Source organism: Melanotaenia boesemani, chromosome 4, assembly GCF_017639745.1.
Source record: "Melanotaenia boesemani isolate fMelBoe1 chromosome 4, fMelBoe1.pri, whole genome shotgun sequence".
NCBI lineage: Eukaryota > Metazoa > Chordata > Actinopteri > Atheriniformes > Melanotaeniidae > Melanotaenia > Melanotaenia boesemani.
The window spans coordinates 18,628,645-18,645,599 of record NC_055685.1 but is presented as its reverse complement, the minus strand read 5'-3'; the positions used below and the strand labels follow the sequence as shown (position 1 = coordinate 18,645,599).

The following is a 16,955-nucleotide window of genomic DNA, read 5'->3' as shown; positions in this document are numbered from 1 at the left end:
CAACTGCAAGGAAGAGTAAACAATGATCTAAAATAAATAAGATTTTCTTCACCCTGCCCCATGTAGGATTTTTTTTTCTTTTTTTTTGCCTCAATAAATAAAAGCAATACAAATACCAATCTTGCACAATTCAGGAAAAACACTATTTGCTTTACCTGTTGAATGTGCAACTTTAGTTAGACCTTCAGGGTTAAAAAATTCCAAGGATCTTCTGATGTATTTAATACACCCCTCTCTCCTCACTTCCTTATATCCGCAAATCAAATTTAGGTCATAGACCAAACATTGAACTGCTTGCTTGAGCAAACTATGTGAAAGTACGACTGTTATATAAACACTACAAGGTTACAAATGCAAGGCAGGAAGAAAAACAGTCACATAGCCGATGTAACCTAACTGCTGCATGGGTCACTGAGATTAGATTATCCAAATAAATTATCCAAATATTGGATTTGTGTTAAGAACCTGGTGTGTTTCTCATAATAAACAATAACATTTAAATATCACCTTGGACATTTAATAAATAAATAGATAGGAAAAAACAAACAAACAAACAAACAAACAAACAAACAAACAAACAAACAAATAATGTGGCAATCGGGTGAATGAATGTCCATCTTTCTTGTGAAATGCATTTTCGTGACCTATTACTATCTTGATCTGTTGTACTCTTTGATTGTTTCTCGAAATTCACTTGTAGGAGCGGAATCAGAGGGGAGCAAGGTTAACAATAATTTAATGTGTAAATAAATTCTAAAATTAAATTGTACCCAAATTTCTTTGGTTATTTATTCTGTCCTTGAATTTTATAAATATTTCACGTCTCTACGAGGGGGGAAGCGGAACCTTTACTCAGATACCAGTTTATTGCCGAGCTGTTAATCCCGCGGACAAATATGTTGTTTAACCGCAGCATTATCAGGCTGTTCAGGATGATATTAGGATGCGAGATTCATAGCAAAATAAACTAAACAAACAAAAAAATAACATAATTTTCTACTTTAATAAGTCAATGGGGACAACGCAAATATGAAGAGTTATGTAGATAAACAATCGTAGCAAGTATCAGAGCTGCTACTAAAACATGGAAACGTAACATTCCTCACAGCCATGCTAATGGTTAGATGGTGGATGTAACGATCACGGTTTGCGTGTTAGGAAAATTGCTAAGACCACTTGAATTAACAGCCGTGGTCGCCTTCGCGTGTTTTCCACATATAAGCTAGACTGTCATATAAAAAACTCACAGTAAGTCAGCCTAAAGCAGTCTATGATTGTATTAAAGAGCATTTCATTAGAAGTGTTCTTACTGATAGTATGAAGTAGTGGCATGTTTATTATCATTTATTTGTAAAGGTAAATACTAGGAGTGTGTTAAAGTCTTTTGTGGCATTAATATTTTCATTGTTATGCACATAAAAGACCATTAGTTCAATCAGTCTTGATAAGACTGGCTCGGTTCTTGATTATATACCTTGATGAACCTTTCATCCCAACCATGCTTTTTATCTTCTGCTTTTTCTTGTCTCGTTTTAGAGATGCCTAATACCAGTGCCAGGCCAAAGCATGGGAGGAGAACCCGACGGCGACACAGAGTGGATCCTGCCAGGGACGAGCTGATCTCCAGTTCCCTAGAGAGTGCCCAACAGTGCCTGTTTAATCAGGATTATGGAACAGCGTTTGTGCACTATCTTCTCGTCCTCAACCTCGCACCTATGTTCAAAGAGTTTGCAAGGGTAATGGCAGGTTAAATGACTCTCAAACCATATCTGTGTCTATTTAGCATGTATTAGACACTTAATAACCAGCCCACAATTAAGCAGCAGTGTGCAAAGGTTTCGGTGAGTAAAAACATTATCTGATGCACAAGATGTTCAAAGTTAAAGGTGACCCTTTTCTTTAATAATGTAAGAAAGATGATTTGATGCATCTTGTACAAAATATTTTTCCACCCCTCAAAGTCAGACTCAGTGCAGGCACATCTTAGCATAAATTATATAATAGGAAGATTTTTCCAAAATATATTAATGTCACACTTCATGGTTGTAACAGGGTAACACCCCTCAACTGTTGTGTCTGTGGTGTTGCTTTAATGTGACATAAAGGGAATTGTGGAACAATAATAGTAAAATGTGTAAGCCATAACCATGTAGATATTTGTAACTGGATAAAGATGCATTTTTGAAACATGTAGACCTGACCATGCTTGTCCTTTCAAAACCTAACCCAGGCTAGTTAAGTCCCTGCAGTCCTGCAGGTTTTTAGATGTTTCTCTGCTCTAACATGACTCATTCAAATTAGATACAGCTTATCAAGTTCTGCTCAGTAACTCATTAATTTAATTCCGGTGTGTTGAATCAGGGAAATATTTAAAAACTTGCAAGAGTGCAGCTCTTGGGGAGTAAGAAAAATACAGAAATTGTCCAATTTTCAGACTTCATTGTGGAACTGTGACCTACTCTTTTTTTTATAGGTTATTTATAAATACTCTGTGCCAAAAAAGTTCTGTTTCTGTCAAAATCTTATATCATCATCGTGCTTTTTCTTTGAGCTTGTGCATCTTGGAGTGGTGATTTTTTCTTTACATGTTTTTTTTTTTTTTTTTACCCAAGCATACTTTTGAAGGCTAAAAGCTTTATTGTACCCTCAAAATGAATCAGGTTTTGATGCTCATTTGCAGACATCTGCTACAGATGTTTGTGTTAAGGATGCAAGAGTTTTCTTCTGACAACATCACCATGAGGCTTCATATCTGGGTTGGGTGTCCACTGGAACAGTACACCACTGCTCAGTCTGCTGAACCTTTCTGGTGACCCTTCAACACTGAAAGAACATTCCTGTTGCTACCATTTAATAATTCTATTTAAACTGAGGAAGCATCTACCACAAATACTTCCCTTAACGTCAGGCTATTTGGATATCAGTTCATCTTAAAAAAAAAAACCCCAAAGTCATTAATGAACATCTCTCTTTCAGGAGTCCTTCAGGTTTACTCTCTTCAAATGGGCGGAAGAGTTGGACTCAGTGGGCCGCATTCAGGACCTTTTTGACTGTTACGAGCAAGCCCTGGAAATCTTCCCAGCTGATGAGGTCATCCTAAACAGCATGGGCGAACACTTGTTCCGGTACTTTGCAAAAAATGTTACCACAGAGACGTTTTTGTTTTTTTTTTCCCTCAGCATTTGTGTCCCACATTATCTTTATTCATCTATATTGTGTCTTTCCTTTTGTTATTCAGGATGGGATTTAGAGATGAAGCTGCAGGTCATTTCCACAAAGCCTTAAAGCTGAGACCTGACTATCCAGAGGCCAGAGAGAACTTCTACCGTGTGGCCAACTGGCTAGTGGAGCGCTGGCATTTCCTCATGCTCAACGACCACGGGAGGAACCGGAAGTACCAGCAAGCCATTCAAAAAGCCGTTCAAAGTGGTTGTAACACCGTACTTGACATAGGAACTGGCACTGGAATCCTTGGGTGAGATATTTTCCATTTCAATTTAGTAATAATTTTATCATTCTGTGTGAATTATTTAAACTGATCCTTTAACACAAAACACCTCAGTTGGTTATAAGATTTAATCTTATTATTTTAGCTGCACACATTCTAAAATCTGGTTTCTGTTTATCAAGTATGTGTGCAAAAAAAGCAGGAGCTGCAGAGGTGTACGCTTGTGAGCTGTCAAAGACGATGTATGAATTGGCCTGCGAGGTGGTGACTGCTAATGGAATGGATGGTTGCATCAAGATCCTCCATAAAAAATCCCTGGAGATGGAAGTGCCGACAGACATCCCACACAGGTATAATTATATCAAATTATTTTCTAATCAAATAAATATATGTCGTCAGTATAATATAATTATAATATGTTTTTGGTGGCATACTTTTGTCTGTTAGCAGCATAATTCAAAAAGTGTTGGGCACATTTTGATGAAATTTTCAGCAAATCTCAGATCACCCCCTGGATTCAGGATTTTTTTTAACACTAGAACTATCAACATTCCTAAACCCCCTAGAACTGCCAGAAGGAGTAATTTTGACACAATGTTGATGCAACATAAAAAAAAAAAAGATAAAGGTGGCATTTACAGAGGCAGTATTTTTTTCTTTGAATTTTTCTTTTATTATTTGGACACAAATAATTAATTAGCATGTGGGATTACTTTGGGCTTGTATTTCAAATAGAAAATGTCAAATACTAACTTGCAACATTCACCAGTCAGCTTTTAAATGTATTTATATTTTTTATCAATTATACAAGGGGAAAAAAATATATATATATATATAATGCAAAAGTAACGACAAAGAGCACTGGATGTCAGCAGATATTGATTTATTGTATTGCATGTCAACAGCTAAATAACGACGGCGGGTCATTCTGGCATCAATGCAGCTCCGGTAGAAACCCATGCTTTCAGCGCAGCGATGTCCAAAATGTTCTAAAACACCACAACAGGACATCTTCTAGTTGCAGTTAGAGATGAATACTGCCTCAGCATCTTGTCAGGGATGTCTACTCCTAACTTTATCCTATTGTAATAAGAGGAGCTGATCATTTCTCCCCCATCTGAGTCTTCCTCATTCATTTGTTGGAGCATAGCCAAACTTATTCTGCATTCATTTTCCTGCTTCTGTTCATTTTCTTTTATTCTGTTTTGTTATGTGACATCTGTCTGACTGTCTGATAGCAAGATAAAGTTATTGATTGCATTTTCAGGAATAAAGGAACAAGTGATTATATTCTGGGGGTGATCTGTATGGATCCAGGAATGTTTTAAGGATTCTTTACTATTGGGAGATAGGGATAATTGTGCCATTAAAGCTTTTAACTCAACAGAAAATAAATTTAATGCTCTTAGTCACAAGAAACATTGCTTTAAAATCTTTTTCCAAAAATATGTTTCTCCTCCTTGTTTAGGGTATCACTGGTGGTGACAGAGACAGTAGATGCTGGGTTGTTTGGAGAAGGCATCATAGAGAGTCTCATTCATGCCTGGCACCACCTGCTGCTGCCTCCAAAGGTAACTCATGCAAACACAGGCCAGGAAGCAGAACATGCTTAAACTAAAAGGCAAACAGACTTTACCTTCAGAGTGATGAATATAGATGTATATTGTGACATACAGCAGACAAGGGTTTGATGTATCCGTGCAGAGCATGTGTGAGAACGGTGTCAGTCTCTTTAAAAGCAAATGTTTCTTTTTCTGTAGAGAGATGAGAGTGAATTTGGAGACGAGTCCAACACAGGACGTGTTATTCCTGCTGGAGCCACTGTGTTTGGTATGGCTGTCGAGTGCCTGGAGATCCGTCGACATCACAGGTAGGCTCCTGGAGCCCATTTGGATTATGAATAGATTTTTTTTACAGGAATCCAGCATTTTTTTCCAAGCTTTTTCTCTAAAGGTTGTTCTGAAACAAACTGAGTATCTGTGCTTCATCTGTCTGAAGTAACAGAGAAGGCTCTCCTATCTTGTTTGCTTGTTTGTTTGTGCAGGCTCTGTGTGACAGAAGTGGGCGGTCTGTCCATGGCTGAAGCTGGGAAGCTCCATAGTCCGGTGAGCTGCAGCTCCGATCCAGATGACTCCATGGAGCCATACACCACAGAAAGACTCAGCAGGCTGCCGAGGGGTTACAAACCTCTCACAGAGCCATTCACAGCCCTCACTATAGATTTCAACAACGTGCAGGTGAGTCAAAACATCTGTCAGCAGGGGGCAGATCATTCACACGGCTCAACTCGATTCTACTTTTTATTTGGATTTAGATCCATGTCACAGTTTTACTGTTGCTTCACCTGTGGCATATTTGGAAACCTGTAGGAACTGGAAGGCCTGAGCTCCAGGGAGGTTCAAGAAATCCGGTTACCTGTCACCCAGGAAGGAGAGCTGGATGCTTTGGCAGTGTGGTTCCAGCTCCACCTGGACGAGGAGAGCAGTCTGTCTACTGGACCCCAGGAAGACACCTGCTGGGAGCAAGCTATCTACCCTGTCCACAGCAACAAGAGTAAGATGCTAACAGACAGGCTGGAGATATTTGTATGTGTATTTTTAGACATATGTCTGCTCACTTACAGACTTTTTACTCATTTAATGTTCAATTTCAAGGACAATGGATCAGGTGAGTTCCCAGGGCATTTTCTACTGCAGTTAAGGCTGGTTGGTTCAAATTGTCACACCTCTAAGGGCTCATGATGTCATTTACTTTGCTGTCACCACAAGCAACTGTAAGCATAAGACCCATTGACATCAGAGGACAAGTTCCTGTTGGCACTCCAGTACATCGTCTCTCAAACAGCACTTCACCATATTACTAATTGGTGAAGGCAGCCTCAAAGGAGCTACCACCTCTCACAGTGATCGCCAACATCCGTTTCCCGGCCGCTGTGAAGTGTGTGCCATGATCATCTGCGACACTCTTTAGTGTTCATGAAATTCTTATAGGCAATAAATATGCATTTTTCCCAGATGCCCCTGACGAGCTGCATATTGACATGAAGACATGAACAGATGTTATTCCAGTAGGAATAACACTGCCTGGTCTCCCGAATCTCATTTCACTGGTAGATTTGCTCTCCCATCCCCTCTTCCTCCTCATGTTTTGTTTTTCCTCTGCCTGCTTTCCTGCCTTTTTTACATCCTCATTAAAGTGCTCTCCATGGTGCTTCCTCCTTCACACCTTACAGTTATAAATCAGCAAGTGTAATGCCATGAAAAACAATATATTTAACAGTTTTTGTTGATCTTTTTTATTTTTTTTTCTCACGCTGATGCAAATTTGAGATTTATTACTCGCAGCGCTACTCGAACGCTGTACTTTGTTTACCATTTTTTTCCTTTTCCTGTTACTGTGATCATATCTTGAATGGTATCAAATAGGTGGATTTTGTTGTATTATTATCAGGATCATTTAGTGCTTTTCTTTGCTCTTTGTTCAGGTTTTCTGTTAAAGCCACAAGACGAGCTGATTGTTGAAATCTCCTGCCGGGACGCCTACCTGAGACTTAGCAGTGTTGCTGTGCTGAGAGATGGTCAGAAAATCTATCTAGACAAGCGTGTGGATTCGCAGTACTCTGAAAACCCTTTTCCAAACCTGAACCCAGAGGCAGAACTGTGCAGTGCATTAGCATGTCTTCAGACTAATCAGAGTCAAAGCGAAGACTTCTGCATGCTGGAATGCTCTGAGATGGCTCTCCTGAACAATCAGGATTACCATCAGAGCTTTTGCAGTGCATTAGCCAAGCTTATCTCCAAACTGAAGGTTAAATACCAAAACCATGAGCAGGAATCGGCTGATCCTGCCGTGTCCACACCTGGCAGCAGTCTGCTTTACGTGCTGGATGTGTCAGAGGGCTTCTCTCTGCTCTCCCTCATCGCATCCAGCCACGGTCACGTGAAAGCCTACAGCTCTATGGAAAAGAAGAAGCAACAGGAAGTGCTGAAGAGACTGGCTCGCTCCAATGGTATCTCAGAGCAGCATCTAGAGTTCTGGCTCAACCACATGGAGGATGAGCAAGGGATGCTGCAGAGGCCATCCCGGGAGAAACTGTGGAGCGCCATAATCCTGGACTGTGTGGAAACTTGTGGCCTCATTCGGCAGAAACTCATGGAGAAAGCTTCACTGGCCAGGTAACAACAGTGGTAAAAGTAGAAGGAGTTGTGTTTTTGAATGAGATTTGCTAAGATCGTTTTAGTGCTGCACTTGTGACATTTTCCCAATATATTTCTGTTATTTACGGCAGGTGTTTGCTGGAAGAAGGGGGACGTATTTTCCCCGAAAAGATTGTAGTGTATGGCATATTGGTGGAGTCAGACACCTTGCTACAGGAAAGTGCTGTCCAGGGTCAGGAGCCAACACTGGGATTCAACATCGCTCCTTTCATCAACCAGTTCACTGTAAGCATACCTGCAAAATTTACCATGTGTCAAGTTAAACCTGTTATATGTTCTCTCTCGCTCTTTTTCTTTCCTTACCAAGTACAAAATAGGAAATTCTGAGTTCTCAGAATAAATTCATGGCAGTGACAGCAGAGCTTGTCAATACAAAAATAAACCTGAAACATTAGTAAAATGTGGCCAACATAAGCAACAGTTCTTAACATGAGCCTGTAAAAGATTCAAACCCAGAGGGCTGGAGCTGCAGTAATAGATGGAGAAACTGCAACTTCATTTTTGACTAATCTGTTACCTGCCGGATGGCTTTTATGCTTCTTCCGGTTTCTTATCAGTGGTGTGGTGTTTTACAAAGCAGGGGCAGTTCAACACATTACTTACCACAATATTGTGGCTAAAATTGTGATCCGTACTGTCTGTGGCCAAACTGCTATAAGGGAAATATTAGGTATTGGAGAATAAGATGTCAGTGCTCAATTTTTTATGAAATGCCCTTTCGTGCGGTATACTTTGATTTAAGATGAGACTGCAACTACTAATGATATAATCTGCATTCTAAGAAGATTATATCATTTATTTGTAGTGAATGGAGATTTCAACACCCAATGAAATGGACAACTTGAGGGGAAAAAAAGGGCACAAAATGTCTCCTTCAACAATTTTAGACAGAATGCAGCTGAAGAACTCCTCCATGTTTTACCGATGTTGTCACTGCAGCCTCACACAACCAGAAGAGACATTTCCCACCTGAACTAACTTAATTTGCCAAATCTACTCTGCACTTATGATCTCAGTAGAATTGGATATGGACCAGGGATAAAATAAAAATTTTGACCTCTTGGAAAAGGTCTAAGCCATTTAGGTTCTAGGTTCTTCTGGTTAGAATATGCTTTTAGTCAGTGCATTGGTTCATTGCACTCTTGTGCACAAAAGAAAAACAATAAAGATGCTCTGCAGATCACAGCATCTTCTGTATGTTCTGATTTATTGTGTTTTCAGTTTAGTTTTTTTTAACCATGTATGGATTTTTCTTTTATTGAACAAGTGTTTTAGTTTGAGTGCCGATGTTCAGGATTGAATTTTTAGTGCTCCTCTTTGATATGTGCTTCCCAGCTGCTCTAAAGAAGTTGCAAAATCCCTTTGAATTCTTTTCTTTATTTGGTCTGGAAATCATCGTTTTCCTCCAGCATTGGGTTTGTACTCTTCAGTTTGCAGACCTCTCATGGGACGGTTGTTTGTTTTTACAGATGCTATCTTTAAAGCCCTCAGTGGAGGGCACATCCACACACAACTGTGACACAAGACACTACACACAGCTCAGCCCAAAGACATTCCTACCCAACTCCATCAGAGCAAATTTCATCAAACATAAGTGTGACAGAGGGGAGAAATCATTCTTTTGCTTCGCAGTGAAGGAAATGGAAAACTTTCTGTCCTCCCACTTTAGTCTGTCTGCTGACCTGCAGCCACTGTACAAATTTAGAAAAGACTGATAAAGAGAAAAGCAATAATCTGTGTGTTCGTTGGTTTCCTACGTTAGGTTTTGTCTTCATCTATTGAAACACACTTGGATCAGATGATTAACTCAGTTGTTGCAGAATAATTTAAGTCTTGGGCTTCAAAATCTTCTGAGTTGCTTTTGTTACATGTTAGGCCATTGTCCATCTATGCTGTGAAACACTGTCCAGTCAACCTATGAATATGAGTGGACATTGTTTCTGCATGAGTGACCTTGTGCCTTTGGAAGCCCTGCATGCCATCATTGCATCCCCATATGCTTACTGCTGATGATGAACCAATCTAAACCTTCCTCTTATTTATTCTCACTATCTTTTTGTTTCAAGTTGAGCAAAGCTGTACAGAGCCAGAGAGATTTAAGATTTTCTTTTCTTTTTTTTCACCTCTTTTTTTTTGGCATAACCAACTCTGACCTTTCTGTTTTTTGTAAGTGGTTTGCACGTGGTGGTGATATGCCTCCTTCTTGGATTGTTCTTCCCTTGGTTGTTGTAAAGAGGTTTTCATTAATATGGAAAGGATCGTATAATTAGTAACAGCTGTTGTCTTATATGCATATGTTTTGGTAAAAGCTTCAAATAAAATTTGACTTGTGCTTAAGTATTTGTTTTGTCCTTCTCCAGGTACCAGTCCATGTGTTTCTGGACTTTTCCACACTGGAGTGTAGACATCTAAGTGAAGTTGCGGAGCTCTTTGTTCTTGACCTCATGGATGCCACTGCAAACTACACCAACAGAGACGTCAAGGTAACCAATGACAATAATGTGAAATGTGAAAGACACTCAATAAATATGGCGTTTGTAATTTGCTGTATTTGAACAGTGCTGTGTTATAAATGTTATTTTAAATACATATTCCTAGGTGATAATATACTATGAACAACATAAGGATCCCAGAGCTGCATACTTCTGCATTAACATATTGCACACACATAAAAAATGTACACTGCACCAATCTCCTTACACAAAAAAAAAAAAAAAAAAAAAAAAAAAAATATATATATATATATATATATATATATATATATATATATATATATATGTGTTGATTTAATCAAGCCACAACCCTGACCCCCATATAATATTATAATGCAAAGAATATGAGAAATAAAACCACAGAGAACTATCACCTTTGTATTTTTCAACTAATGGAAGCAAAACATCACAAGTGATCTACAGGTAAAATAATGTCTGATTGGACCATATTGTTAAGCCCTGATCCCTGTCTCACAGGTCCAGGCCATGTCTGCAGGCAGAATTACTGCAATTCCGTTCTGGTACCACATCCACCTGGACCAGGAGATCAGTGTAAGCACACTCAGCCAGAACTCTCACTGGAAGCAGGCAGCTGTTGTTCTGCAGCAGCCCATCGAAGTCCGAGCTGGAGACTGGGTCAACCTTGCCGTGAGGCTTCACAAAAGCACCATCTCCATCTCGGTCCATATAGAAAACACACCTGCACAGATGGACTGAAATTCTTTTAAACTGTATTACTTTGTATTATTGTTAAATATCTTTAGATTTTCTCTCACAGTCTTTGGGAAATGAATTAAATTCTGTACATTTCCTCACTGCCGTTATTGAAAGATTTCCCTTCCCTGGTATCTTTCTAATTGTTATGTGACTCCTCAAGTTTTAGTGCTTTTCAAACACAAGAGGATCTCTGATTAGTAGAGATTAAGTAGTAGCCTCCACAATACAGGACATGCTTTGTTAGAGCCTGTGGGACAATGATTTCTAGCCATCAGAGAATCTTTAAGTAATAATCTTTCTAGGTATGTTATGAATTTCTGTGTCGTACTGTACAGTCATAGGACGTTTATAAAAGCTAGTATTAAAAAATCAAAGTATAAAATATAATTGTTTTCCTTTTATTATGAATACAGTTGTTGTAAAGATGATCTGATCCAAACAATTTCACCAATAAATGTGACATTTTCTTAACAAATGAAAGACAGAGTTATATTACAGGTAATTTGTTTTATTGATCATTTAAAATATTAAACATTACATCAGATCTGATGTAATCCTGCAACTTTTATATGTAAAAAAAAAAGGCAATGCAACATGCTTCAGTTGGACATTGTGCAAAATGTTAATCTGATTCATGAATTTTTTGACAAACATATCTTAAACTGTACATTTATAGCTAGTATCCCTGAACAAATCCATGTGAGTCACAATGAAAAAAAGAGCCTGAAAGGTTTCAGGGAAAATAAATGGCTTTAGTGCAGCAGTTGCAAAAATAGTCCACCTTCAAGGCTGAAAAGCATGTAAAACTTGAAATTAAGCTATATAAATGCTAAGTTGATGTAGTGGATAAGACTAGTTCCACGGCACATAGAACAAGGCATCTGAAAAGACTAGTGAATCAGCTTCTATTAAACACAATGGAATAAGCCACACGCAGAACATCTTTTACAGAATGTGCTGATTGTAACATTAAAGGATGAATTGTCTTTTTTTTCCCCTTCAATACTTAAACTGTACTTAAGTGTCCACTCAAATCCTTAGTAATTACAATACACAGTATTCATATTGATATTGTATGGATAATACACAGTCATTAGGACATATTTTTCTGGCGACATAGCTTAAAGCTAATCTAACATACCCACTGAGACACTTTGTATCCCTAAAACTTTTATCTGCCTCGGCTCCTTCCTTCCTTGCCCTAAGAAAAATACATTTTCTGAACATGACAAAAAGAAAATCAGGGCATTTTATGTGCTTTTAGTAATGCTGGGTTGCAATTACAATTCTCTCAGTTGATGCAGTCAAATCAGGATGTAGAGAAAGTGAAGGAAATTGTGATTTTCTAAACATTGCATACTCCTCTCATCAGTCACATAAGGATGTGGCTGACTGAAAATTAAATAATAAATCCAATTTGGAAAACTAATTTGATAATATTTCACTCAGATTTCAGAAGAAGTTGTGTTTCCTGTCATTTGATGAAACAACCGTGCAAAGACCGGACACTTTTAAGGACAAAGATGCTTTGCTACAGCTGTCCTAGTTACAAAGGATCCTAGTATTTACTGTGCTGCACAATTCTCTTAGCCAACATAAAAACCATTTTAACAATTATTTATAGTTGGTTTGGTGATATAACTTCAATGAACAAAGGCTGTGCAATGAATCAAAACTTTATAATCATTGCGATATCAACGTGCATAGTATCTATCGCAAGACTGCTTGGACTGAGATAAATGGTAGGCTATTAACCTTCACAGCACACACTGACATGAAAAACAGCAAGCACATGTTTATTATTGAGGGATGCATTCCACTTACATGAAGGTCTGCTTTTAGGCATGTTGTACAACTAACCACCATGCACTGGTGCAGAAGTAGATTGCAGCCCTCACTGATAGACCTGAGCTTCTGTTACTGTACATTCTTGGAGCTGTCACCAGCAGAGAAGTCCTTTAATTTTGCACCAGTTGGCAAACTTCTGTTTGATTTAGGTACATGTGCCTTTTAAATTACTTTGTTTTGTTTGCATTAATAATGTCTGACGGAACATGGCAAGGCTCTAACTGGGACCAGCCCAACCAGCCCTGTGACATCAGCCTAAGCTAGGTAATCACAATGAGATCAGCCTCTGCTGGTTCTTTGGTTTGGTCGGTCCTTTCTGCCTCTTGAGTTTCTTCAGATTTGTGGTCTAAATCTTCATCACACATGGCTGAACTAAGCCCAGCAGGTGCCGACAAAGAATGTGGTGTTACAGTTCTGCCCAGGCCCTGATATTGGCCTTTTGGAGACACTTGGTTGGATGCAGCTTCAGTGATGGCATCTTGAGATGCTGAAGAGAGAAGGCCGGATCGCTCACCATCATTTTGTGCCTCACCAAAGTATGACTTCCTTGGACGACCCATAACTGTCCTCCCTGGAAATATAGATAGCAAATGGCATCTTTTAAGTATTTCTAATATCGGAGATAATTCCAAAGAAAACTTGAAGTACATCAGTACAGGGGATGTGCTTACCAACATTACGAACTTGTTCAGAAATGTCTGCTCTGACATCAGAGATGTCCCACATTGCCAAAAAGGAGTCAAAGCAAGAAACCTCCTCAGCCTCCCGGATGTAAGGTTTGTAAGTGAAGCTGAAGTGATGGGCAATAGCTGCTAGAAACATCTCCACACATATGATGAAGTCCTAAAGGATCCAGGACAACAGACTCTGGTTGTGTTCCTCACTGATACAAGGCTAACAATAGTCAGAAGGCTACACAGAACATCAGCTTTGGTGACTTTCAGAAACTCACACTTTTAAATACATGTACTTTATTTTACCTGTAAGCCAGTGGCTACAGCCTCCACACTTTGCCAGTCCCAGGTACGTTTCTCTGAGATAATACCAACTTTCACCAGCAAGGCAATGAGCACAGCTTGCCTGAAAAAGTATGGAAAATTAAAAAAAATATATATAAACATATATATACACACAGCTCATAGAACATGAAACATTTCCATGCCAAGACCACAACTATGAACACTAAGATTTACCAAAAAGAGACAAACACCACCATTTTAACACATAGGAATTTGCCCACTGGTTTGATGGGGCTCAGTTCGTCTCTAAGTGCCCGGTAGAACAGCACCAGGCAGTACATGGCAAACTAGAAGAAAGAGAAAACAGAGACTAATTTAGTTTAAGATGTGCGTTTCATAACCCAGATGTGATCAAACCTCAGAGCCTCAAGGAAGAACAAACAGAGTAATTACCAACTGTGATATATTGTTGAAGATAACCAGGTAGGTCCATGCATTCGCTGAACTAAAATTGCCTTCGTCGTACACTCCACACAGCTGACAGATTCTAGGAAGGCAAAAAACAACGTGAGCACACATCGAAACAGATCATGAACTAAATAAGATTGGCTCAATAAAATGAAGAACATGAAAGGCACAGTTTACTTACAAAGCTATCACTGTTGTGACAGGTCTTACAACAGTGTACTGCAACACTCCCAGTTTACATCTCAATAGTAAAACCCTGCAGAGAGATGTTATGATTGGAATTTTGGGAGAGTGGGTTTAAAAACAGCTTTTGATTAAATAACTAAAGTTTTATGTAAGATGAATTTAAAAAATAGTGAAAAAAATATCTTGAGTAGACCGTTGAACCAAGTGTAATTACAACATTAACAAGAAACACCCCAATATTTCCAAAGCAACCATTAAAATATGGTCCACGATGCCCTCATATAAAATTATCAGCGTTAACCATGTCAGTGGGGCAGCATCATAAAATACAAAGTTAAGTAAATCAACTGTGGGCCAAGTTAAGAACACATAGGTGTGTTTGCTAATTAGAGACAGTACCTGACTGAGGCTAATTTGAAGCTGGTGACCTCTATCGAGCCATTACCACAAATGTGTCTCTAACAAACCTGTCACAGTTTTCTTCACACTGCTTACTGAAATTAAACAGTATCTAAAGAAGGATGTTTTCTCAGTTAACAAAGGAAATAAAAGCCAGTTAAATTTATAAATTTAGGCACTTCACAAAGACTACAACGTAATATCATGGGCCAACATGCTGGTAGTAAAAAGTGGAGGGACAGGTAAATTGGTCAGCGTCATGTAAAGAGTTATTATTCCCAAGAGAACTCACTCTCCCATTGGCCATGGCGGGCAGCAGCAGAGAGGTGGCAGGTGTTTCTGCTGCTCCTGGACCTCAAGCATCAACACCAAACTGGGGTACTGATTTTCCAGGTAGTTTAGTAAGAAAGTCATGAAGTTGTAGATGACATAGGCCTCGTAGCACTCTCTGCAAGTGTCCACATAAATTGCTATACTGGGGTATTTCAGGGCAATCCACTGGAAAAGAAAAGACAAAAAGGTTAAAATGAGGACATGTAGTGTAAGTGTCAAGTCGAGCATACTGCTTGACATAAACCCTGAAGAGAAGTCAATAAATAAAAAACATGTTTGTAGAATATCTTTTATTCTATAAACATGTCCATTTTACCTTTATGTGTGGTATAAAATGGTTTTAATTCAGTAATTAAGCAACACTCACACTGTCCAAGCTGTAAATCGGCACCATCCATAATATCCTAAAGATGATAAAAGCAGAACTATTTAAAGCCTGTTAGACACGATTATTTGTAGTTAATTCGACAATTCTTTTTTTTTTTACCTGATAATAGGTTTCTGGAGCTCTGGCTGAGTGTAGTGCACCAGATGCTGAAGGATGCCCCATAATGATATGGGTATGGTCATGAAGACAAATATCCCAGCAATGAACCATGCTTTGTTATGTGTACCAACCTACCATAACATGGGGCGGGGCAGGGGGGACACACAATTTACAGTAAATTTAGCTTTTAATATCAGTGCTATAGACAGTGTTCTGCCTCTTATATGTCAACTTAAAGCATAACTTGATACAGACTAAAGGGACAGCATCCCTTAAGTGGTGAAAACTGAGTATATTACTTTTGCACTGAACTTAAAGATCAAATTTTAGGTGATAACATATTCAGTGTGACAAAGTTATACATTAAAGTACCCCAAAGTCTGTGCAAATACAAATGTAATGATTAGTCAATAGTCAACTACAGAAATGAAATCTTTAGCCATCACTCATGTAAAGTAAAAATACCTCAAAGGTGTATTCAGGTACATCATGAACAAGCGTGTAAAACCAGCAGTTCTTAGAATGAATACAAACTTGTTAATCAGATCCATCATTATACTGACCCCTGACTTTTGCAGTTCCCAGATGCACAGTGGCAGGACGACTATCAGCAACAAAATATACAGAACAACAACCAACGGCCGAATCCATCTTCTCCAGTCCCCACAGGAACAGGGCATTTTGTCATGAAGGCGCCGAGGGGCCTTTTCAACCTGGCCACTAATGCAATGACTAAAGACTGAACCAGTCCGACTAACGTTGTTAGCGTCTTAGCTTCGCATAGTTGTACTTTGATCTGCTTTGTGGAACTAAAGGCAAACCTCTACCTGAGAATATACGTGTTAGCTTCTTCAGTAACGTTGTGTTTCATCCATGAATACAGTGTTGCTGGTTCATTAACAGCTCATATGACTCGGTTGTATAAAGCTAACGTTAGCTTGTCAGCTGATTCACCATGTAAACAAACTGGACTGATTACCCATGTCGCCTTAAATTTAAAAGTTTAAAAGTAAAAAAGCAAATACATATAACTCCAGGCTTCTTTTAATCGATTCCCTGCGTAATTGTACTCATAATAGACTTTAAAGTCGGGTATTATTTGTAGATAAAAGTTTCCAAAGAAGTAATCGTGGTCAAAAGATTACTTCCTGTTTTCGGTTTTATCTACAGAAACAATCTGATTGGTTAGTCCGTAGCCAGTAGCCAATCATTAAGCACAGCCATGTAGTAGGTTTGGTTGCGTTTCAATTTAATCATCTATTCCTTCGCCACTAGATGGCAATGTTAATCAATCATTTTTAAGCTACCCAACTCTTAATAATGCATGGTTAAAAGCTTCAGTTTAAAAAAAAAAAATATATATATATATTTATTTATTTATTTATTTTTACTTATTCTCTT

General features: G+C 38.7%; 2 protein-coding genes across 3 annotated transcripts; one reads left to right on the top strand and one right to left on the bottom strand.

The window, feature by feature from the left end:
* The first annotated feature begins 897 nt into the window (after positions 1-897).
* On the top strand, positions 898-11,617 carry prmt9 (protein arginine methyltransferase 9). Of its 2 annotated transcripts, none has more exons than XM_041982845.1 (13): positions 898-1,248; positions 1,537-1,736; positions 2,977-3,125; positions 3,239-3,475; positions 3,631-3,798; positions 4,917-5,019; positions 5,209-5,318; positions 5,493-5,685; positions 5,818-6,001; positions 6,933-7,623; positions 7,737-7,890; positions 10,026-10,148; positions 10,635-11,617. In XM_041982845.1, the coding sequence occupies exons 2-13, from the start codon at positions 1,539-1,541 to the stop codon at positions 10,872-10,874; spliced, it is 2,550 nt and encodes an 849-aa protein (XP_041838779.1). In that variant the 5' UTR covers positions 898-1,248; positions 1,537-1,538; the 3' UTR covers positions 10,875-11,617. The 2 variants fall into 2 exon arrangements, with proteins under 2 accessions (XP_041838779.1, XP_041838780.1); XM_041982846.1 differs by having other exon boundaries at positions 913-983.
* Positions 11,618-11,838: 221 nt separating this feature from the next.
* On the bottom strand, positions 11,839-16,716 carry tmem184c (transmembrane protein 184C). The gene is made up of 10 exons (XM_041982847.1): positions 16,118-16,716; positions 15,555-15,685; positions 15,435-15,471; positions 15,027-15,232; positions 14,331-14,405; positions 14,135-14,228; positions 13,916-14,028; positions 13,703-13,802; positions 13,394-13,565; positions 11,839-13,293 (listed from the first exon to the last, which is right to left on the bottom strand). Exons 1-10 carry the CDS (start codon positions 16,232-16,234, stop codon positions 12,983-12,985), a joined length of 1,356 nt encoding a protein of 451 aa, XP_041838781.1. The 5' UTR covers positions 16,235-16,716; the 3' UTR covers positions 11,839-12,982.
* Between the last annotated feature and the right edge of the window lie 239 nt (positions 16,717-16,955).